Source organism: Oncorhynchus gorbuscha, linkage group LG05, assembly GCF_021184085.1.
Source record: "Oncorhynchus gorbuscha isolate QuinsamMale2020 ecotype Even-year linkage group LG05, OgorEven_v1.0, whole genome shotgun sequence".
NCBI classification, from domain to species: domain Eukaryota; kingdom Metazoa; phylum Chordata; class Actinopteri; order Salmoniformes; family Salmonidae; genus Oncorhynchus; species Oncorhynchus gorbuscha.
The window spans coordinates 63,839,069-63,863,317 of NC_060177.1; the positions used below are offsets into that span (position 1 = coordinate 63,839,069).

General features: G+C 41.7%; 2 protein-coding genes across 2 annotated transcripts in view; both read left to right on the forward strand.

Moving 5' to 3' along the window:
• The first annotated feature begins 13,556 nt into the window (after positions 1-13,556).
• On the forward strand, positions 13,557-23,371 carry egr3 (early growth response 3). The gene is made up of 2 exons (XM_046350635.1): positions 13,557-14,029; positions 17,290-23,371. The coding sequence occupies exons 1-2, from the start codon at positions 13,876-13,878 to the stop codon at positions 18,396-18,398; spliced, it is 1,263 nt and encodes a 420-aa protein (XP_046206591.1). The 5' UTR covers positions 13,557-13,875; the 3' UTR covers positions 18,399-23,371.
• A 540-nt stretch (positions 23,372-23,911) lies between these two features.
• The window catches only part of bin3 (bridging integrator 3), a 38,430-nt gene continuing 38,092 nt past the window's right edge, over positions 23,912-24,249 (forward strand). The window contains exon 1 of the mRNA XM_046350643.1: positions 23,912-24,045. Within this exon, the coding sequence (XP_046206599.1) occupies positions 24,038-24,045 (8 nt within the window). The 5' untranslated portion in view covers positions 23,912-24,037. The remainder of the gene's footprint in view (positions 24,046-24,249) is intronic.

Genomic DNA, 24,249 nt, shown 5'->3' on the forward strand with positions numbered 1-24,249 from the left:
CCCCTATACACATCATAAGGTTGCTACAACCTAGCCTATGAAGGAACGTTTACAATATAGGTGTACACAGGTCGAGAGACAAATTTGTAATCAAGGTGACCGCCTTGCACACTCTTGCCTGCATCTAGCTGATATAGGGTGTAATCATTAGTCCAACAGTTGCAAACGAGAGTTTCTATTGGACAAATTAATGTACTGTACGTTTATCCCCGTTTGCTACTGTTTAAGAAACGTTTTTCAACAGAATTGGTGGAATGAATACACTCCTGATCACGTGTAAACAGAGTTCTCTTTCATAGCGGCAACGTTGTATTCCTTGTCTTCCTTTCGCTTGTGGACTTCAAATGTACAACACATCAGCTGTACGTTACCAGGCGGAAAACCATTCCAAGCCAAACCATATCATAACCGCTACACAGAGCCTGCATCGTTGTCACCATATTTGTCATGTTTGTCTTATATTGTCTTGTCATTATGCTTTCCCTTCTGTTCGTTTCCCCCTGCTGGTCTTATTAGGTTCGTTCCCTTTTTCTATCCCTCTCTCTCCCCCTCCCTCTCTCTCCTCTCTCTATCGTTCCGTTCCTGCTCCCACCTGTTCCTCATTCTCCTAACTCACTCACTTAGTCTTTTCACACCTGTCCCCTATTTTGTCCTCTGATTAGAGTCCCTATTTCTCCCCTTGTTTTCCGCTTCTGTCCTTGTCGGATCCTTGTATGATGTTCGCTGTGCTGTGTCCTTGTCTCGCCCTGTCGTGTCTTGTCTCCTTCAGATGCTGCGTGTGAGCAGGTGTCTAAGTCTGCTACGGTCGGTGCCTTCCCGAAGCAACCTGCAGTCAATGCTCGAGTCTCCAGTCTGTCCTCGTTACTACGAGTGGATTTAAGTTTTTTCCTGTTTTGTTTTCGTCTTGAGTTTTACTGGAATAAAGACTCTGTTTTCGCTAAGTCGCTTTTGGGTCCTCATTCACCTGCATAACAGAAGGATCCGACCAAGAATGGACCCAGCGACTACGGATTCTCGTAACACTGCCGTCGAGATCCAGGGAGCTATGCTCGGCAGACACGAGCAGGAATTGTCTGCTGCTCGTCATGCCGTTGAGACCCTGGCCGCTCAGGTTTCCGACCTCTCTGGACAGTTCCAGAGTCTTCGTCTCGTGCCACCAGCTACTTCCTGGTCTGCCGAGTCTCCGGAACCTAGGGTTAATAACCCACCTTGTTACTCCGGGCAGCCCACTGAGTGCCGCTCCTTTCTCACCCAGTGTGATATTGTGTTCTCTCTCCAACCCAACACATACTCAAGAGAGAGAGCTCGGGTTGCTTACGTCATATCACTCCTTACTGGCCGGGCTCGAAAGTGGGGCACAGCTATCTGGGAGGCAAGGGCTGATTGTTCTAACAATTACCTGAACTTTAAAGAGGAGATGATACGGGTTTTTGATCGTTCAGTTTTTGGTAGGGAGGCTTCTAGGGCCCTGGCTTCCCTATGTCAAGGTGATCGATCCATAACGGATTACTCTATAGAGTTTCGCACTCTTGCTGCCTCTAGTGACTGGAACGAGCCGGCGCTGCTCGCTCGTTTTCTGGAGGGACTCCACGCAGAGGTTAAGGATGAGATTCTCTCCCGGGAGGTTCCTTCCAGTGTGGACTCTTTGATTGCACTCGCCATCCGCATAGAACGACGGGTAGATCTTCGTCACCGAGCTCGTGGAAGAGAGCTCGCGTTAACGGGTTTTCCCCTCTCCGCATCGCAACCATCTCCTTCCTCCGGCTCAGAGACTGAGCCCATGCAGCTGGGAGGTATTCGCATCTCGACTAAGGAGAGGGAACGGAGGATCACCAACCGCCTGTGCCTCTATTGCGGATTTGCTAGACATTTTGTCAATTCATGTCCAGTAAAGCCAGAGCTCATCAGTAAGCGGAGGGCTACTGGTGAGCGCTACTACTCAGGTCTCTCCATCAAGATCCTGTACTACTATGTCGGTCCATCTACGCTGGACCGGTTCGGCTGCTTCATGCAGTGCCTTGATAGACTCTGGGGCTGAGGGTTGTTTTATGGACGAAGCATGGGCTCGGAAACATGACATTCCTCTCAGACAGTTAGGGAAGCCCACGCCCATGTTCGCCTTAGATGGTAGTCATCTCCCCAGTATCAGATATGAGACACTACCTTTAACCCTCACAGTATCTGGTAACCACAGTGAGACTATTTCCTTTTGATTTTTCGTTCACCTTTTACACCTGTTGTTTTGGGTCATCCCTGGCTAGTATGTCATAATCCTTCTATTAATTGGTCTAGTAATTCTATCCTATCCTGGAACGTTTCTTGTCATGTGAAGTGTTTAATGTCTGCTATCCCTCCTGTTTCTTCTGTCCCCTCTTCTCAGGAGGAACCTGGTGATTTGACAGGAGTGCCAGAGGAATATCATGATCTGCGCACGGTCTTCAGTCGGTCCAGAGCCAACTCCCTTCCTCCTCACCGGTCGTATGATTGTAGTATTGATCTCCTTCCGGAGACCACTCCCCCTCGGGGTAGACTATACTCTCTGTCGGCTCCCGAACGTAAGGCTCTCGAGGATTATTTGTCTGTTTCTCTTGACGCCGGCACCGTAGTGCCTTCTTCCTCTCCTGCCGGGGCGGGGGTTTTTTTTTGTTAAGAAGAAAGACGGTACTCTGCGCCCCTGCGTGGATTATCGAGGGCTGAATGACATAACGGTTAAGAATCGTTATCCGCTTCCCCTTATGTCATCAGCCTTCGAGATTCTGCAGGGAGCCAGGTTCTTTACTAAGTTGGACCTTCGTAATGCTTACCATCTCGTGCGCATCAGAGAGGGGGACGAGTGGAAAACGGCGTTTAACACTCCGTTAGGGCATTTTGAGTACCGGGTTCTGCCGTTTGGTCTCGCTAATGCTCCAGCTGTTTTTCAGGCATTAGTTAATGATGTACTGAGAGACATGCTGAACATCTTTGTTTTTGTCTACCTTGACGATATCCTGATTTTTTCACCGTCACTCGAGATTCATGTTCAGCACGTTCGACGTGTACTCCAGCGCCTTTTAGAGAATTGTCTCTACGTGAAGGCTGAGAAGTGCGCCTTTCATGTCTCCTCCGTCACTTTTCTCGGTTCTGTTATTTCCGCTGAAGGCATTCAGATGGATCCCGCTAAGGTCCAGGCTGTCAGTGATTGGCCCGTTCCAAGGTCACGTGTCGAGTTGCAGCGCTTTCTAGGTTTCGCTAATTTCTATCGGCGTTTCATTCGTAATTTCGGTCAAGTTGCTGCCCCTCTCACAGCTCTTACTTCTGTCAAGACGTGCTTTAAGTGGTCCGGTTCCGCCCAGGGAGCTTTTGATCTCCTCAAGAAGCGTTTTACGTCCGCTCCTATCCTCGTTACTCCTGACGTCACTAAACAATTCATTGTCGAGGTTGACGCTTCAGAGGTGGGCGTGGGAGCCATTCTATCCCAGCGCTTCCAGTCTGACAATAAGGTTCATCCTTGCGCTTATTTTTCTCATCGCCTGTCGCCATCGGAACGCAACTATGATGTGGGTAACCGCGAACTGCTCGCCATCCGCTTAGCCCTAGGCGAATGGCGACAGTGGTTGAAAGGGGGCGACCGTTCCTTTTGTTGTTTGGACTGACCATAAGAACCTTGAGTACATCCGTTCTGCCAAATGACTTAATGCACGTCAAGCTCGTTGGGCGTTGTTTTTCGCTCGTTTCGAGTTTGTGATTTCTTATCGCCCGGGTAATAAGAACACCAAGCCTGATGCCTTATCCCGTCTCTTTAGTTCTTCTGTGGCTTCTACTGATCCCGAGGGGATTCTTCCTTATGGGCGTGTTGTCGGGTTGACAGTCTGGGGAATTGAGAGACAGGTTAAGCAAGCACTCACTCACACTGCGTCGCCGCGCGCTTGTCCTAGTAACCTTCTTTTCGTTCCTGTTTCTACTCGTCTGGCTGTTCTTCAGTGGGCTCACTCTGCCAAGTTAGCTGGCCATCCCGGCGTTCGAGGTACTCTTGCTTCTATTCGCCAGCGCTTTTGGTGGCCTACTCAGGAGCGTGACACGCGCCGTTTCGTGGCTGCTTGTTCGGACTGCGCGCAGACTAAGTCAGGTAACTCTCCTCCTGCCGGTCGTCTCAGACCGCTTCCCATTCCTTCTCGACCATGGTCTCACATCGCCTTAGACTTCATTACCGGTCTGCCTTCGTCTGCGGGGAAGACTGTGATTCTTACGGTTGTCGATAGGTTCTCTAAGGCGGCACATTTCATGCCCCTCGCTAAGCTTCCTTCCGCTAAGGAGACGGCACAAATCATCATCGAGAATGAGTTCAGAATTCATGGCCTCCCGTTAGACGCCGTTTCAGACAGAGGTCCGCAATTCACGTCACAGTTTTGGAGGGAGTTCTGTCGTTTGATTGGTGCTTCCGTCAGTCTCCCGGTTTTCATCCCCAGTCTAACGGTCAAGCAGAAAGGGCCAATCAGACGATTGGTCGCATACTACGCAGCCTTTCTTTTAGAAACCCTGCGTCTTGGGCAGAACAGCTCCCCTGGGCAGAATACGCTCACAACTCGCTTCCTTCGTCTGCTACCGGGCTATCTCCGTTTCAGAGTAGTCTGGGTTACCAGCCTCCTCTGTTCTCGTCCCAGCTCGCCGAGTCCAGCGTTCCCTCCGCTCAGGCATTTGTCCAACGTTGTGAGCGCACCTGGAGGAGGGTGAGGTCTGCACTTTGCCGTTACAGGGCGCAGACTGTGAGAGCCGCCAATAAACGTAGGATTAAGAGTCCTAGGTATTGTCGCGGCCAGAGAGTGTGGCTTTCCACTCGTAACCTTCCCCTTATGACAGCTTCTCATAAGTTGACTCCGTGGTTCATTGGTCAGTTCCGTGTCTCCCAGGTCGTCAATCCTGTCGCTGTGCGACTGCTTCTTCCGCGACATCTTCGTCGCGTCCATCCTGTCTTCCATGTCTCCTGTGTCAAGCCCTTTCTTCGCACCCCCGTTCGTCTTCCCTCCCCCCCCGTCCTTGTCGAGGGCGCACCTATTTACAAGGTACGTAGGATCATGGACATGCGTTCTCGGGGATGTGGTCACCAGTACTTAGTGGATTGGGATGGTTACGGTCCTGAGGAGAGGAGTTGGGTTCCATCTCGGGACGTGCTGGACCGTTCGCTGATTGATGATTTCCTCCGTTGCCACCAGGATTCCTCCTCGAGTGCGCCAGGAGGCGCTCGGTGAGTGGGGGGGTACTGTCATGTTTGTCTTATATTGTCTTGTCATTATGCTTTCCCTTCTGTTCGTTAACCCCTGCTGGTCTTATTAGGTTCGTTCCCTTTTTCTATCCCTCTCTCTCCCCCTCCCTCTCTCTCCTCTCTCTATCGTTCCGTTCCTGCTCCCACCTGTTCCTCATTCTCCTAACTCACTCACTTAGTCTTTTCACACCTGTCCCCTATTTTGTCCTCTGATTAGAGTCCCTATTTCTCCCCTTGTTTTCAGCTTCTGTCCTTGTCGGATCCTTGTATGATGTTCGCTGTGCTGTGTCCTTGTCTCGCCCTGTCGTGTCTTGTCTCCTTCAGATGCTGCGTGTGAGCAGGTGTCTAAGTCTGCTACGGTCGGTGCCTTCCCGAAGCAACCTGCAGTCAATGCTCGAGTCTCCAGTCTGTCCTCGTTACTACGAGTGGATTTAAGTTTTTTCCTGTTTTGTTTTCGTCTTGAGTTTTACTGGAATAAAGACTCTGTTTTCGCTAAGTCGCTTTTGGGTCCTCATTCACCTGCATAACAATATTAGATAAAGTAACATCATAGTCTGAATAACTAATTGAACTAACGCGTTATGAAACCCGCTACAGTCATGCAGTAACGTTAGTGTACAGTCAGTAAGCAGTTACACCGGCGGGCCCCGGTGGCAATAAATTAGTAATACCAAAAGCTTCCCTTGACTTGGAAGAGTTCCAGTGCTGTGTTGCAAAGACATAGCCAGCTAGCTAACATAACATCCTTCTTTTTGAGCAGGGTGTTTTAGTAGGCTAAACTAGCTAGCTGCATTTTCTAGCTAAGTAAGTGAAACTGAAAGTGAAAAAAAATGACCATCTCCTTATCTATTTCTCTCTTGCATCTCCTTCATTTTGGAAGAAAATTATTTGTTCAACTATTGTCTTTCGCTCTCTTTGAGTCAACTACTCACCACATGTTATACACTGCAGTGCTAGCTAGCTGTAGCTTATGCTTTCAGTACTAGATCAATTCTCTGATCCTTTGATTGGGTGGAAAACATGTCCATTCATGCTGCAAGAGCTCTGATAGGCTGGAGGATGTCCTCTGGAAGTTGTCATAATTACTGTGTAAGGCTATGGAAGGGGGTGAGAATCATGAGCCTAGTAGGCTTTACATTGAAGTCAATGTACCCAGAAGAGGATGGAAGTTCGCTGTCCTCTGGCTATGCCATGGTGCTACCCTACAGAGGGCTGTTGGGGCCACTATAGACCTTATTTGCAAAATAGTGAGTTTTAATCAGTTACGTTGGTAACTGATTAAAACATGCTTGGCATTGTTGGTGACGTGATTATATTTAGTATAGTTTTATCTAAAAAAAATCAAACTTTTTAAATGTTTTTACATTTTTATGAAATTCATTGAGTAGGATGGTTCTCCCCTTCCTCCTCTGGGGAGCCTTGACTGGTTGAAAGCGTTCCACCGGGATGCTTGTCCATGTTGTCTCAAATGCTTCCCACAGTTGTGTCTAGTTGGCTGGATGTCCTTTGGGTGGTGGACCATTCTTGATACACACGGGAAACTGTTGAGTGTGAAAAACCCAGCAGCATCGCAGTTCTTGACACAAACCTGGTGCGCCTGGCACCTATTACCATACCCGGTTCAAAGGCACTTAAATCTTTTGTCTTGCCCATTCACCCTCTGAATGGCACACACACCGAATCCATGTCTCAATTGTCTCAAGGCTTAAAAATCATTCTTTAACCTGTCGCTCCCTTTCATCTACACTGATTGAAGTGGATTTAACAAGTGACATCAATAATGGATCATAGCTTTCATCTGGTGTTCTTAATGTACTCAGTGTATGTGATTAAGCAATACAATATAATTTGCACAGCTCATAGGTTAAATATTCCACATACAGAGTTCTAACTTCTAATCATTATACATCTAGTCTAGTTCAGTGTAAGGTGCAGTCTGATTACATGGAGCAGCCATTTCTTCCACATTCAGCTTACAACTAAAAGCTGGATTCTGACACTCAGCTTCACTGTATGCCAACAAATATGTTTATTCAGCTCCAATTATCAGGAGGGTTAACATATTATGATTAAGAAAAAGTGACAGCTGTAGTTCAGTATCAGGATGTGCAATATATTGCATTTTCAGAAAAAAAATCTCTCACATCCCTTGATAATATGGGAAAATAATTTAATAACTGCTTAATATATTCAAACTTACATTAATTAAAAGGAATTTGCATAATCAATTCAATTGCCTAACCGTAGCAAGTGATCTAATATGCATAATGATTTGAATGAGTCTCCATTTCTCTCTTCTTTTGGTAAACTGTGAGACCTGCAAAAGATTTCTCACTTGGGATTCTACTCCAGCTCATTACTTTATTGCTAAGGAGGAGTGGTAAGAATGTGAGATGCTGTACCATCTGTTTCACGTATGTCAAGAGTCAAGTCTTCTCAACTCTACACATTGACATCTCACCTTAGCAGGCTGGCCCAGTCCTCCAGCCCCATTGGACTATGAGAGGAGGCTTCTGTCTGTCTGTCTGTCCTCAGACAGATGGTTTGTGCTATTAACCTGGACATCTTCCAATTAATGTTAATTTAGAAGAGGGATTTACAGTGACACGTACTGTAGCCTACATGCTGTCACTGGCCATCTCTGGGATAAGTCAATAATATTATTATTCTGTAGTCAAAAAATCACATTTAATATGTGACAATCACACATACTTTCTTGCTATGTGGGAAGAATATTATTTTTGACTCATCACAGAAACCCTGGGGCTGTAGGTGTGTGTATTTCAAGGCATGGCATTTCAGACTGCTTGCTGTGGTTACTGGTCATAACTATAAGTGACGAAAGTTTACAATAGATGTCAAACCTCTATCCTCTGATATCATATAGGGTTTCTTGTATCAAATCTAGCCATCCATCCTCACCATGGACTGTGAAATTAGATTAGGCCCGAAGTGGACATTGTTACACAACTTTTGAGGAACCTTGCTGTTTTGTTTTTACAGGGCTGTAGCGTAGCCTTTTCCCTATGATTAATTTTGTATTTATTTTCATTTAACCTTTATTTAACCAGGTAGGCAAGTTGAGAACAAGTTCTCATTTACAATTGCGACCTGGCCAAAGCAGTTCGACACATACAACAACACAGAGTTACACATAGAGTAAAACAAACATACAGTCAATAATACAGTAGGAAAAAAAGTCTATATACGATGTGAGCAAATGAGGTGAGATAAGGGAGGTAAAGGCAAAAAAAGGCCATGGTGGCGAAGTAAATACAATACAGCAAGTAAAACACTGGAATGGTAGATTTGCAGTGGAAGAATGTGCAAAGTAGAAATAAAAATAACGGGGTGCAAAGGAGCTAAATAAATAAATAAATACAGTAGTGGAAGAGGTAGTTGTTTGGGCAAAATTATAGATGGGCTATGTACAGGTGCAGTAATCTGTGAGCTGCTCTGACAGCTGGTGCTTAAAGCTAGTGAGGGAGATGTGTTTCCAGTTTCAGAGATTTTTGTAGTTCGTTCCAGTCATTGGCAGCAGAGAACTGGAAGGAGAGGCGACCAAAGGAAGAATTGGTTTTGTGGGTGACCAGAGAGATATACCTGCTGGAGCGTGTGCTACAAGTGGGTGCTGCTATAGTGATCAGCGAGCTGAGATAAGGGGGGACTTTACCTAGCAGGGTCTTGTAGATGACCTGGAGCCAGTGGGTTTGGCGACGTGTATGAAGCGAGGTCCAGCCAACGAGAGCGTACAGGTCGCAGTGGTGGGTAGTATATGGGGCTTTGTGATAGTATATGTGGCACTGTGATAGACTGCATCCAATTTATTGAGTAAGGTATTGGAGGCTATTTTGTAAATGACATCGCCAAAGTCGAGGATCGGTAGGTTGGTCAATTTTACGAGGGTATGTTTGGCAGCATGAGCTTTGTTGTGTAGGCAGCAGGTTGGTCAATTTTTGTTGTGAGGGTATGTTTGGCAGCATGAGCTTTGTTGTGAAATAGGCAGCATGAGCTTTGTTGTGAAATAGGAAGCCAATTCTAGATTTAACTTTGGATTGGAGATGTTTGATGTGAGTCTGGAAGGAGATTTTACAGTCTAACCAGACACCTAGGTATTTGTGGTTGTTCACATATTCTAAGTCAGAAGTGTCCAGAGTAGTGATGCTGGATGGGCGGGCAGGTGCAGGCAGCGATCAGTTGAATAGCATGCATTTAGTTTTACTTGGATTTAAGAGCAGTTGGAGGCTATGGAAGGAGAGTTGTAATGGCATTGAAGCTTGTCTTATGATACCAATGTATGCAAATCATATTATTTTAGCAATATGAGCTATCATACCCAGCAACACAATGTATACATGTCAGTGATAGAACCCATATGATAAGGTAAACATATGGTATTTGGCAACTTTCATTGTTGTTTCATAACTTGTATAAATTGTCTTCTTCTTGTAAGGGATAAGTAAGCTATACTGTTCATTGGATACAACGAGGAACAGACATTTGAATTGGCCCCCATGAAGACGGAAAAAAGTGAACTAATTTGATTATATATCCATAGTGGCACTGTATTCAAATGAGCTAGTTAACCATCTTGGACAAGCCGGTGCTTCCACGGAATCCCCATATGCAAACCAGACAGGGAGCTTTGATCCAGGTGATGTAACGAATCACTTCCACCATGCATACTGCTTCCCTTACTGTGACACCTCATGTACCTGGACGTCGAGGAAATACAACAGGCAGCTATTTCCGGCCCAGTTTCCTCTCTCCACCCCATACAAAGGGTTCCCCAGAGGAAAGGCGTTGGAGGTGCAAGGAGTCAGGACCTCTTGGGTTTCTAGTTCAAAGGGAATATCCTCACTGGTTTTTATCCATAAAATAACTGTCAAGGGTTAGTAATTAACTAGAGGGAGGTGCAATGACACTGCTTTCCACCTGCGTTATTACTGGACACTCCCACCTTGACTACTAGACGCATACATCTTTGTGGGCCTCTGCTAAAGGCCTATGAACTATCAGCTGGGAGAGTGCCTTTGGTAAATATAGTATTCAATCATATATTCCCATTCACATCTGGATTAGTAAACACCGTTTGCCCGATTAATCTCCTTTCACATGAATTTTCAGACTCAGACTTTTTTATCCAAACACAGATAATAACCATAATATCACTGATCTTACTGTATTTCCAGTACAGTGAGGACACTCTAAATAATGCACACAGATAATAACCATAATATCCCTGATCTTACTGTATTTCCAGTACAGTGAGGACACTCTAAATAATGCACACAGATAATAACCATAATATCCCTGATCTTACTGTATTTCCAGTACAGTGAGGACACTCTAAATAATGCACACAGATAATAACCATAATATCCCTGATCTTACTGTATTTCCAGTACAGTGAGGACACTCTAAATAATGCACACAGATAATAACCATAATATCCCTGATCTTACTGTATGTCCAGTACAGTGAGGACACTCTAAATAATGCACACAGATAATAACCATAATATCCCTGATCTTACTGTATGTCCAGTACAGTGAGGACACTCTAAATAATGCACACAGATAATAACCATAATATCCCTGATCTTACTGTATTTCCAGTACAGTGAGGACACTCTAAATAATAAACACAGATAATAACCATAATATCCCTGATCTTACTGTATGTCCAGTACAGTGAGGACACTCTAAATAATGCACACAGATAATAACCATAATATCCCTGATCTTACTGTATTTCCAGTACAGTGAGGACACTCTAAATAATGCACACAGAGCTGGTTCCAGGCATAAGCGACATAAGCGAAACGAAATAGGAAATCAGTCAGGTTCTCAACTTACTGTTGCGATTTAGAATAGTAGAATATAGATGGTGCCATTTCGAAATTTGGTTGTGCATCGGCAGTTTTTCCGCTTATGTCAGTCATTGTCAGTCCCTCAATTAACCCATGTCAGCAAAAATAATTATGTATATTGGTGAGTTATCACAGCTACTTAAATTTAGTAGTAATCATGGTCGAATTAGCAACTGGGCACACAGGGCACGGGCCCAGGCGCCCTAAAACGTCAAATGTATCTCTCTGCCAACTAGCGGGTGGGCACTAAAATGTTTTGCCCTTAGGGTGGGGGGGTCCCCCAACAAAATGTTACTTAGGACCCCCAAAAGGCTAGAGTCGGCCCTGAATCCACAGATGGCAGTTTGAACTTATCACCCTCATGGCTCACCTACACACTGACTGTTCCACATAGCCCTTAGAGGGATCAGACATAGGACTTCCTTGTGCGTTCTGTTAGTAAAAGCCCCCCAAACACTGAGGATGATTCAGACTTTCTCCCACACATCATATTTTCCATTTATTAAGGGAGTCTGTGAGCTAATACTAGACTGTTTAATATCTCATTCTTAAATATTCAAGGCCAGAAATGGCATACTACATTTAAAAATTTCAAACAAATGTGATTATTTCTACCACTCAGAATTGTTTGAAAGTTTAGAATTATTTTAATATGAGCCCCATATTGCCACATATGGCCAGTTATGTTTGTGTGACCATATTGTTATCATCATTAGTGAATAGTGAGTGGTAGTATAGCGGTAATAGCTTGTAGTAGCTTAGTAATTACCTAACAGTCAGTGTCTTATAGTGGTGAGTTCACAAGCCTACTAAGTCGTCAAAGGAAGCACATCACAAACAAGGGAGGGTCTATTAATTGGGTAAGAAACACTTAACATTTTGTCTCTCAGGTTCCTCAAATTGTTGAATTATGACCCGTGACGTTGTGTCATCTGTGGTTCAGATCTCTTTTCCACTTACCAGTGGCTTCACCGGAACATTACTAACCAAATACAGACTTCGAGGGGCGGTGCCGGATCAATGCCTTATTTGGAGTTTCCACTTCAGTCAAAGCAAGCCTGTGGATTCACAGAGCGCTTGCAATATTTACAAGCGATTAACTCTGACAATTACTGTCTTTGTAAACCAATGTTGGTGCATGGAAAGGGTTTTAGAGTGTAGAAGGACAATTAAACCCCATGCGTTATGTTGTGCAAGTTAGTTGTTTCATAATGCACTGTGTGGGGATGATTATTTATTTTTTTGCACATAAAGTGAGAACGAGTTCAAGCAGGACTACTCTACTGTATAGGCTACAGCTCAACGTCAAGAAGCCAGTATGGTGCAACATTATGACAAGAGACACACAAGTTGGGGTCATTGAGCCCACTGTAATCAAAAGTCTGAATTGGAGTGCCCATCCATAAAACTGTATTTGCCTCGTATGGATTTTGTAGGCTATAAAGCCATTATTTAACTACAATGTGTAATGATGCAATACATGCGTATAATACTGTACATGTACATACATTTAAGATGTGAATATAGTATTCATGACTTAAATCACGCTAAAACATTTTCAAGAGAAGAGTTGACATGCCTTCTTCAAAATTTTACGCACAGTTGTCTCCGGCGGGTATATTGTGTATGGATTCAACTGGTTCAGTAGGTTGGCTATAGCATAGCTTACCTATACAATGTTCAATAGCCTATATGTTGAAAGCTGAAAACTGTCACCCATGCAAATGTGCAATAACCCGTTGTCTAGCCAAATTTGTATATTTTTATTTTTATATCACAACGAATAATTGCGATGATTTGGCAAAAGCAGCTTTACACATTAATGGATATGATGATTCTAATGGCATTTTGACCAGAAGGATTATGATTTGTGGTTCAGTTGTCAGTGTTCCAATATGACAAAGGATAAAAGTGTAATGTGTTCTCAAGGACAACACGAATAGCTCGTATCATTTACATTACATTTACATTTAAGTCATTTAGCAGACGCTCTTATCCAGAGCGACTTACAAATTGGTGCATTCACCTTATGACATCCAGTGGAACAACCACTTTACAATAGGCATCTAAATATTTTAAGGGGGGTGAGAAGGATTACTTTATCCTATCCTAGGTATTCCTTAAAGAGGTGGGGTTTCAGGTGTCTCAAACAACATGCTTAATTACAAAGCTATGCCAATTGGTTGAAAACTTTATAAAATGTGAGTTAGTCTACAGGTAGCACAGTAGACCAAAACAGGCTTCGCTCCACGGAACTCATCCGTCGCTTGAGACTGTCTTTCTGCAACAGACTCTAATGTTTCCACTATGAGGTGCTTCCATTGGTGACGTGTTATGTACGGTCTGGCTTTGTGTATCCATAAATGGTCATCTACGTCACATAAATGTTCCGTCCCCCTATTTAATACCAGCAAGCGCTGGAGTTCCCTATACGAACAATACAGATCAGCGCTACACTTGTGCAACCACCACCGTTTCATTGATTCACAGACTTTAAATTCCCAACAAGCAAAAAAGCAGGAATCATTGTAGACTAGATTAATAACAATTGCCTGTGACTATTCAGTTCGACTGTATCTCAACGGAGAGATATCAACGCTGTCTCTGAAAGGAACTTGGATAGCCTACAACATCTAGGATTTTTTTCCCCTCCTCTCTCTAATCCTTATAGATCATCATCTACTGTGTTTTCTATTTGAAAACACTGTTCGTGATCTATTCGGACACCTGCACCTTGTCATTTATGTCAGACTAAATAACTGCTATGACAGGGAAACTAGCGGACAAGCTCCCTCTTACCATGAGCAGTTTAATAAACACGATTCCTGACAGTCTTTACCCAGAAGAGGACATTCCGACGTCTATGAACATTTTCACCAATACGGATTCTATAAACCACTACTCGCAAATGAATACAGGTAAGAATAGTTTACTTTGTTTGTGATGTGATTGTGTTCTGTTCTATCAAGGCTCTGTTTTAACTACAGCGCGTCTCAGCTGTGGAGAGCACGCAGGCACCGCAACAGTTGTCTTGGAGCTCGCGCGCCGCGAACATCTTCTAGGCACCTGTTTGCGCTTCGGGCTGTTACGCACTGACTCGATCTCATTTGAATCGAGTCTGATCTTGTTTTTGATAGCATATTTCACAAAGGTTAGAATCTACTATTTTGATGACATGTAAAACAAGTGCTGTTAGTGTTAACCATATGAGAGGCAAGCATTTATGCCAGAAATATGATGCGTAGTTTAACGATGTCCAAGCCTATGAGTTAAACGTCACGATTTCACAACCTGCAAATGTCATGTAAGGTCAAACAGTAATGAATAGTATCATGAACTTATCTGCTCTGGTGAAAACTTACACAAAATGATTGGCATGCCTTTAAAGTGAAAGTAAGTATACAAACGTCCGAATTGGCGTAAGATTCATAGATAGATAAAGATTCATAGATAAAAAAAATCATACATCTAAGCCTTTTCACCAAAACATAAATTGAACTGGTATGAAAGGCCTAGATATTTTTTGTTATATTAAACTGAAGCCATCGTTTTGTTGATTGATCGTCGTAAATGTGCCACTGTAACCAAAACGACAGTTGCATACATTCATTATGTCTAGTCAACATTAAATTAATCAATTCATTAATAATTGTTTGTATATTTGTCGACAATTTAGATATTGTTTTTGGATTGGGCTAAGGTGGCATGGCCATCCCCTATATAGTGGGCGTTCGACCGGCGCTGCATTTCAAGCTTTCCCATGCCTAGCCTCCCGAGTATGCTAGGCTATAAGCCTTATAGCATTCTACACGACCATAACGATTAGGCTACATATACAAATGTATTTCTAGGTTCTCACTGGAATGCAAGTCTCCAGTGGACAGAAACTTTCATTTTCAGAGATGTGTGACATAACATGATCATGTCTTCTGTTAAAAATGAATGCAAGTGTTTGTCAATTCTAAAGTGAAGTATAGAAGAACACGTTGGCCTACTTTAATATGATAATTCAAACGAACCTTGATAGCAGCACATACATGTTTTCAGATCAAATATGCTTCAGACACACCAACATATTTTATTCAAATTTAGAGCCAGAAGTACCATATAGCACATTTCAATTGGACCTCGGAACTGTATATCAACACACGATGAATTGTATGGTACCCTATTGAAAGTGTGTCACTCAAAAATGAATGCATTTGACAATAAATAGGCCTAATTGTTGTTAGAGTTGTGGTTAGCCGCAAGCTAAAGATAAAGGCCTATACAGTCTTGAATAACTTAATTAAATATAATGCGTAGTCTAACTATTTCACTACAGAATTATATAGCCATCTGTAGTGTCAGTATTGTTTATAAGTTCATCAATGAATACTTACAATTGTCCAAATATAATCGATATTGATTATCAAATATCTATGGATATTTGTTATTCGTCAATATGTTAGAACTATTACATTGCAATGTAAATGTAGGCAAAATTATAGATATCCTTTACAAATATATGACTGAAGACACAGCACCAACCACGTCTAATTCTAATATTGATATATGTTCTATCATTACCGTCCCGGTGCCCTAGTACAGTAGCAAAACGACATTTGCTCTGATATAAGTAGGCCTATCACCTCTCGATACTCAGAGATACAGCATTGTTCTTATAACTAATTGGAAATAAATACGATTTTAGAAAAACGTAATGGAGATGAAGACCCTTTGACATGCCTCACACCTTAGGTTAGCCAAGTGTTTGCCAGGTAGCCATCAATGTATGATAATCGAACATGTTCATGTCAGATCCTATCCGACTGGATATTTTCATTCAAATCACACACATTGTGATAAGCTATTCCCTATGATGAGCAACCGTTTGAAATACCTAGATCCAGGTGTTAGGTCCTTGTGCAAGTGGTGTTCTCTCACAATATTTACCCCAAAGTTATAACACCAGTTCAATTTAGAGCAACATCTGTGACACAGCTTACATTTTATTTTAACTCAAACAAATCAAAATATTGAGGAAGATTACAGCAAGATGGTGTCTGCCTTGCATTCCAATAGCCTACATGATGAAACACACTCCTAAGCATTGGCTATTTTTTTAGGCTTGTTTTCTTCTACTTCATGTCCACAACAATTCAAATATAACCTCATGTGTTGAATAGTTGTGCGAAATGTATGTAATTTTGGTTTTGTTTGCTTCATCATGCTTTGCCCTTAGCCAAATTCTGGTAAACAGACAGTAATTACTGGGACTGAATATATAAGCACCCCTGTGTATAATTTATTGTGACGTGAATGATTGGCTGATTTATCTCTGTTGATGTATGAATTCTGTTACATTTTCTGCACAAAACTGTGCAAAAACTGCATTCATTTGGATGTTTTCATTGCAGGTGTCTGATTTGATATTATATAATACCTAAGACAGACTACTACAGTACTAGTGAAAAACACACTGACAAAAGAGCAAGAAAGTTAGTGTGGACATAACATTTAGCTAGATGGCCAAATGTGCATTGCTATGACCAGATGTGCATAGCTGACCCAATGATCTGAGTAGGATGTATACTTTACAGTTGAATTTCCTCATTTTGAGTAGATATATCAACCCACGCAGCTACATTGAACATGCATGCATCTGTGAAAATGCTAGCAGTGGTGTCTGGCTTGCACCCTATTGTGTGGAAATCAGATCTTGCCATTCAGTGTGGCTGTCCTCCTGTGAGACATATAATGACTGGATCAAAGGGGGTGTTTAGGTCTTGATTTATGAGAGCTTGTGGGATCTGAGAGAGAGAACACTGTCTCAGATGCACAAGTCAGTGGATAAACTTGCAGGTCTGACAGCACAGCTCACTTTTTCCTATGAACTGTATTGGGCTGCTTTGTTTTATGATATTTTCTTGGCAGACTATATGCAGAGATATGCAGAGAAGCTGAATTTCGGACTAATCGAGGACTCTGACTGAAATCAAGCAAGTTCATATTTAGAGTAGACTAGCGTAGTAGCTTCTAGACTTTATAAAAAGTTTTCTGCACTAGTTGTACTGCACATTTTCATGTATGTTTTTTTTCTAACAGGTTCTGCTTTTAGTTGTATTTTATTTTCATGTTATAACAGCTGGGTGAACTATTCATTAAAATGTGTTTCATTTGTTTCCCTGTCATCCAGATAATATCATGGATCTGGGGATGGGAAGTGATAAGGGAACCGCAGAGATCCAGTATGGCTCCAGCTTCCAGTCAAACCGCAGTGGGCAGACCGTCACCTATCTGGGGAAGTTTGCCTTCGACACTCCTCCGTCGGGTGGAATCGGGGGCTCCGGCTGGTGTTCAGACAACAATATCATTAGTTTAGTAAGTGCTGGCATCCTGGGTGTCTCCCCGTCGCCTGGCAATATCACCACACAGACGTCGTCCTCTGGGGCCAGCATGGGCGGCCAGTCCTCAGACATGGAGCAAGTGTACGGTCCACCACTGCCCGCCTATTCCACCTGCAGTGAGCTGTACCAGGACCAGGTCTCCTTCCACCACAGCCCTGCCACCAGCACTGCCCTCGGCTACCCCAGCAATGACTATCACACCACCTCCAAGCCCTCCATGGATGGGAGCCTTTTCTCCATGATCCCAGATTACAACCTCTTCCATCATCAGGGTGAGGTTGGTGTGATGGAGCACAAGCCCTTCCAGTCCATGGACCCAATTAGAGTCAACCCCCCACCTATCACACCACTTGAGACCATTCGAGCATTCAAAGACAAGCAGCAGATTCATCCAGGTTTCATTGGCGGGCAGCAGCTTGCTCCTCAACACCACCAGCCACCACAGACGCTAACACTCAAACCAATCCGACCACGGAAGTACCCAAACCGACCCAGCAAAACCCCTGTGCATGAGCGGCCACATGCCTGCCCAGCAGAAAACTGTGACAGACGCTTCTCCCGTTCAGATGAACTGACACGCCACCTCCGCATCCACACGGGTCACAAACCCTTCCAGTGCCGCATATGCATGCGCTCCTTCAGCCGAAGTGACCACCTGACCACCCACATCCGCACGCACACGGGCGAGAAGCCCTTCTCCTGTGAGTTCTGTGGACGCAAGTTTGCCCGGAGTGACGAGCGCAAGAGACATGCCAAAGTTCACCTCAAGCAGAAGGACAAGAAGCCGGCCGACAAGGGGAGTGGGGCAGCTGGCAGCCACAGCTCACCCCCCAGTTCCTGTGGTGGCAGTGGAGGGCCCAGCAGTGGCAACATCATGACTGTCACTACCTGTGCTTAGGATGGATCATCACCCTGCTCTAACATAAGACTGAGGAAAGGTCCTATCCACAATGAGACAAATAGATGACTCTTTCTCTCACTTTTTCTCTTACATTCTCCTAATTTTTAATTCCAGGTAATATTTCCCTCCTCTATTTGGAGATGGGCTTGTTTTGTTGTAAGAGTAGGGTAAGGAGAGGACATAGACGGGGCGGCCAACAACTGTGTGAATGCCAGCAAGCAGATGGGCATCATGACACCGGCTGTCCAAGAGGACATGGCATATCATTGAGAATTCAATTCAAGTTTCTGAAGTCATATCATGTCTTGTGTTTTCTGAGAAATTCACCAAGAATCTTGACTGAGGAGGGATTCTAACATTTTTGTACAATTGGGTTGAGACTGAATTACAACTAGGCGTAGAATAAGGTGAGCTATGTTTGGGATGTATGCATTTATTTCATCTGGTTGTTAAAAGTGCAATTGGTTGTATTTGTGTACTGTTGTTGATACCTTATTTACTGCACTTTCGATTGCCTGTCTTTTTGTTGAAAAAGTATTTAATTATATTGTTTTTTTATTGTTTCTCAACAGAATGTGCCAAACATATGGGGATAATAATGACTATGTTTGTTTTCTTAATTGTGCCTGTGATTAACCAAACATTACAAAGACATAAACTATGTTTCCGACATTGATTTGAGGCAGATTGGTAGCCGCAAAATACTCAAAAATAGTTTTGATTTTAGTAGCATTTTTGCAATTATTTGCATCACAGTTACAGTTCAATGGTTCAAAAGTATTTTGCTATAAGCTCAAAACATGAGCGTTAAAAAGCCCAGGGATCATTGGCTTTGTCCATCCAAACATGATCCTGTGGTCAATGGACCAGTATTTGGTGGTAAACTATTGTGGTCTGATGTACACTCAGTGAAATGGATTGCAACATGAATGGTAAATAACCATGAACCAATGTGTCATTGAACCAATGACACATTTTCAACATGTTCACTACAAATTACACACATCCATGAAAGATAGCCTACTAAAATGTCCAAGATAAACATATATATATATATATTTCTTTTTAAGTTAATATATATATTTTAAGTAAGAGTGTTTTATGTAGCTTTCATCTATCTTCCGAAGACTCCTCTTGGTCATATTTATAAGTGCATTTAAGACACATTCGACCAATCTTGAAATAAAATGTTGAGAGCGTAGGGAAAAAGAATGAAACATTGAAATGCCTGCCTCTGTAAGCTATTGCAAGCCGACAACACATCTGGATAAAAGCAGAGATGAATTAGAGGGTCTTTTATCTGCGCTTTCACTGACAGAGACCTGCCAGCTACATGCATGTAATTAGAGATATTGTCAAATGAAAGGGACGCAAATGTTTTGCATATTGTTACGATGAGCAACACCTGTAAGAACTACCATAGAATCTACATGATATTTCCATGTTTACACCTCCTACTGTTTTGAGAGATTCTGAATTTAGAAATTAGGGATTTTTTTTCTACAGTGAGAGATGTATACAGGTATATTACTTAAACTTGTGTACTCAGATTGTGGAAACTTCAGTATTAAATTGTGCATTTGTGTGCAATTGTATTTAGATGTACACTATATAAAAATGCACACATTTCTAACTGACTGAATGCTTGTGCAGAAGGTGTCTTAAAATGCTCCCTCTAAAGTAATGATACTGCAGAGTGTTTTGTGAAAACAAGTCATTGCTAAAGACTTTGGAGCATTGAGACAGTGCCAAATTGGGTGCCTTATCTTCCATTTCAAAACAATCTAATATGATTTGTACCTACTGTAGGACTGTAAGTGGGGAGTGGTTTGAGGAAACACTAATTTGTTCTTAATAAAATAAATAAACAAAAAAAACATTTTTGAACCAAAATCGTGTGTATTTCAATTGCAAACAAACCTGTAATGTATCGGATTCCAAAGTTCAGTCAAATATATGAAAAAAGATAATTATGCAAAACAAATTATCATTTTTATTTTATCAGTAAAGCAATATACAATTGTACAAATGCCAAGTCTGGCATTGACTGAAGGCTATACACTACTTGATTGGCTCTAGATTCAGAAAATGAATTTCTTAGGTCATACTGATTAAAAATGTGCTCAAATGCGTCAAATCTATAAAACCATTAACCAAGTAGTTTCACAAATTATAACACTGTATAGGTATAGCTAATAATGGATAATACAAGTCATTGCAGGGATGTGAATCCAAACTGTTTGGCAATTGATCCACTACATTAGATTGTTGTCTTCACTGTGCTCAATGCTCTTGTCAGTTGTGGTCTTGATGTTTTTCTAGGATATCTTTCCCCTGAAAGGACAGTTATTTTCCCCTCCTGTCCCATCAGGCCCCGTGTGAAATCATTTCTGCACCACAGTCGAATGTGTTCTCTGTGTGTTTGATATGGATTACTTATTGTCATAGATGTGCCTGATAGTAAACACTTTCAGAAATCTTGATTGAAAATGTCAACAATGAGAATTTACAAATGCATTGTTCTCAGAGAACACAAAATTCTCCGATGTGCTTCCAAGGCCATATTCCTTCTTTCCTGTACAAAACTGTTTTCATTGCTAGGCTTCCTGGCGAGTGTCCACTCATTTTCCAATTAATTTGGCCCCAGAGAGTCTTTCTCCAGTTCATCTACTGTAAATGGGTAAATTAGCAGACTCCTTGCATTGTCTGAAAGTGTTGGCGAGTTCACACATACAGTATCATCTCACTTATTATGTAAATCAATGGCTTTATTGATGTGCATTTTAGGACACTTGTATTCTTGGTGACAATTATTATTATTTCCTGGACTTTGCTTGAGCTAGTTCGATGTATTGAGGGAATTTTAAAAGGATTGATAACTGTTCATGAATAAAGTGGAAAAATAAAGGATATAGAAGTGGAATGTAGATTATTACAGTCTATCTATAATGACACTCAAATAACACTGGTCTCTATTGAATCAAAACTGTATCAATTGAAGTGTGATTTGCCGTAAACTAAGTGAAGTATAAAAAACTGTATGGATTGGAACCCTTGAATTTCTTCATTCAGTTCTTGCCTTTAATGTCGAAAGTGTGTACACAAGCAAGTGAACCCATCTGAACTTTTCTGGGTGATTGAGGGGATATAATTCTCAACAGCTGAGACAGGGTTGGATCTCAGGTGGAAAGGGCAAACATAATCTATATCAGTGAACACCGAACGTCTCCAAGGATTTGGTGTTGACATAATTTGATGGTTTTAAATGTTGTTTAAGCATCTTGTGCTTTAGAATGATGTCTTCATTCTTTTAAGGGTACATGGTATGTAAAAACCATAGAGAATGAGCAAAATACATTCTGAATTATTCTGTACTTTTTAATTCAGCCAGCATGGTTCAGCAAGAAAAGCCTTTCAGTAAGGGTAGAATAACAAAGACAGTTTTCAGAGATCATATAGCAGCCCTGTGGATTTGATGGTCGTCTCTGAAGGTTCAAATGTTGAGTTTCTGGTATTGGATGAGATTTGGTTTTAAAGAATACTGTGTTTATCTATATCTCGGTGAGAAGAGTGGAAGTTGTGCTCGGAAGAGAGGAGAATACGCCATCATATTTCTATCTGTCACCCAAAGACATGTAATTACAACATTGTAAACTGGATGTCATCTGTCACATCTCTGATTAATCCAAATTGCACAGTGTAAAAGCATGGTCTATATTACATATAACAATTGAACATTTTTATTTCACATTACTGTTAAATATCAAACCACTGTCAAAATATCTGAAAGTAAAAACTGTCCTCATGAATCATGATTCAATACTGCTTTGTTTGTCCCCCATGATCTGAACAAAGTACTTTCAGTAGTCGACATTACCATGTCAATTACAGCTGAACTATTTCTAGACTGATTTCCTTTTTGTTTTCATCTCGCTCTGGTATGATTTGAGAGGATACGTTGTGTGTGTAAGAGATTAAAATAAGAGAGCTCCCTTCATATCTTCTCCTCATCATCCTGATGGTTCTGGGCTCAGTCTTGGACCCAAGCCAACCTTAACAGTCATGTTTGTGCCAAATTAGGTTGCATGGTTGGGTGATTAGGAACAATATGCAATGAGAACTCCACAGAAGCAACAAACGTAAATGTGACCTCAGTCAGCTTACGGCTCAAGATGGCCCTGTGCTGATGTCTGTGTTTACTTACTTTTCATTTACTACAAAGCTGCCTTTGTGCAAGAATATTAAAGACTGAAAGTAAACGTTCCAAACAAAACCTCCATGGCCACTCTTGTACTAGGATAAATGACTGGCAGCTCTTCTCATCTTAATGACCCAAAAATGCTGCAACTGTTGAAGTTGATGATAGATTGCTATCCCAAATGCTTATTTTGAGGATGGTTCCAAAAATGGTCAATGTGGTCCATATTAAGTAGAGTAGGTTAACCTTTGGCAGATGGCACTCAAATGTTTTGGGGAAAATTGTATTTGTTATCTCCTGTTTCCTTTTCATTATATCTTCATGTTTGCATGTGCACGAAAAGGTTCCAAACATGTTTAGAGCGACCCTAAGGTTCTAAAGGTGGTGCTCAATTATTTTAATTTTATTATGCATGGAAATAATTATTACAATAAAAACATTAAACGTTAGTAAAATGGGGCAAACTGCGGAAATACAAATATGGACATTTTGGAAAATCACACTAGGATTTGAGAACTGTTTTTTTTGTTGGCTTCTTTTCAAAGAAAACAAGAGGTCTTGTTGAAAAATTTGTGGATGTTTTTACTTCATGTTTTTCTATTACCTTATAATAAGGTCTTAATATAAATTCTGAATATTGTAATGACATGTATTATCCTTTTGTGGTGGGGAGATGTACTCCCCTCATTGTTAACTTGGCACTTCAGTTTGTTGTAACGCAATTGTTTTTGTTATTTCTATGTAAAGTACTTGAATAAAGAAAATGAAACTGTGTGCGTACCATTTTCAGTATTATATATATATATATTAAAGATAACATTCTTATTTAAAACATTTCAGAATGTACACAGACTCAAATTATATTTGATTTGGTGGAGGAATAGGCCTGAAACATTATGTTATATGCCTATCAACAGATGTAGACTACTATGGAATTACCATTTTGTTAGGCACACAGGTTTTAAAGAACGTTGAAAATGGGATCTGCCTACACCCACTGGCATGGCATCATACTTCAATCCATATAGATATATTATCTCCATGCTTCCACATCTGGGCTGAAATCAACAGAGACCAGGACGAAATCCTCAAGGTCCAGGATCTCTTTTATTTCTGATCTTTCCTTGATTTGAGCTAATCTATCAGAAGCATAATTTATTTTCTAAACTATAATATAACATTTAAAACTTTTAAAAAATGACATTCTGAAGAGAGAATCCCACAGAAATAGTTTTATCTCGATCGATCTCTATTTTTTATCCATGTTACCCAGTGTGCCGTGCAGGCCTTTCTGCTTTCCGTAGTTAAAATCTCCTTGACCCCCACGTGAACACAAACTATCGTAGCCACTTCCTGATTACTTAATCTATTATTTTGTGTGAAAGGGGATGCTGAGAGAATAGCTGCCCATTGAAACTGGATTAGAAATTCAGACAAAATGAGCTGGTATGTATTTCGATAAAACAGCTATCTTAACGAAAGACGAATTCACCTTCAAGCTAACAGTTTGCCTCGACAAGTGACATTGTGGAGGTTAGCGACAGCTCAATTGTTAGCTAAAAAAATAAAAATAAAAAAGCTAAATTGTTAGTTTGCGAATTTAGGCTGTGTGGCTTAGCTTTCAGTAAAGTAATCTAGAACTGATCAAGC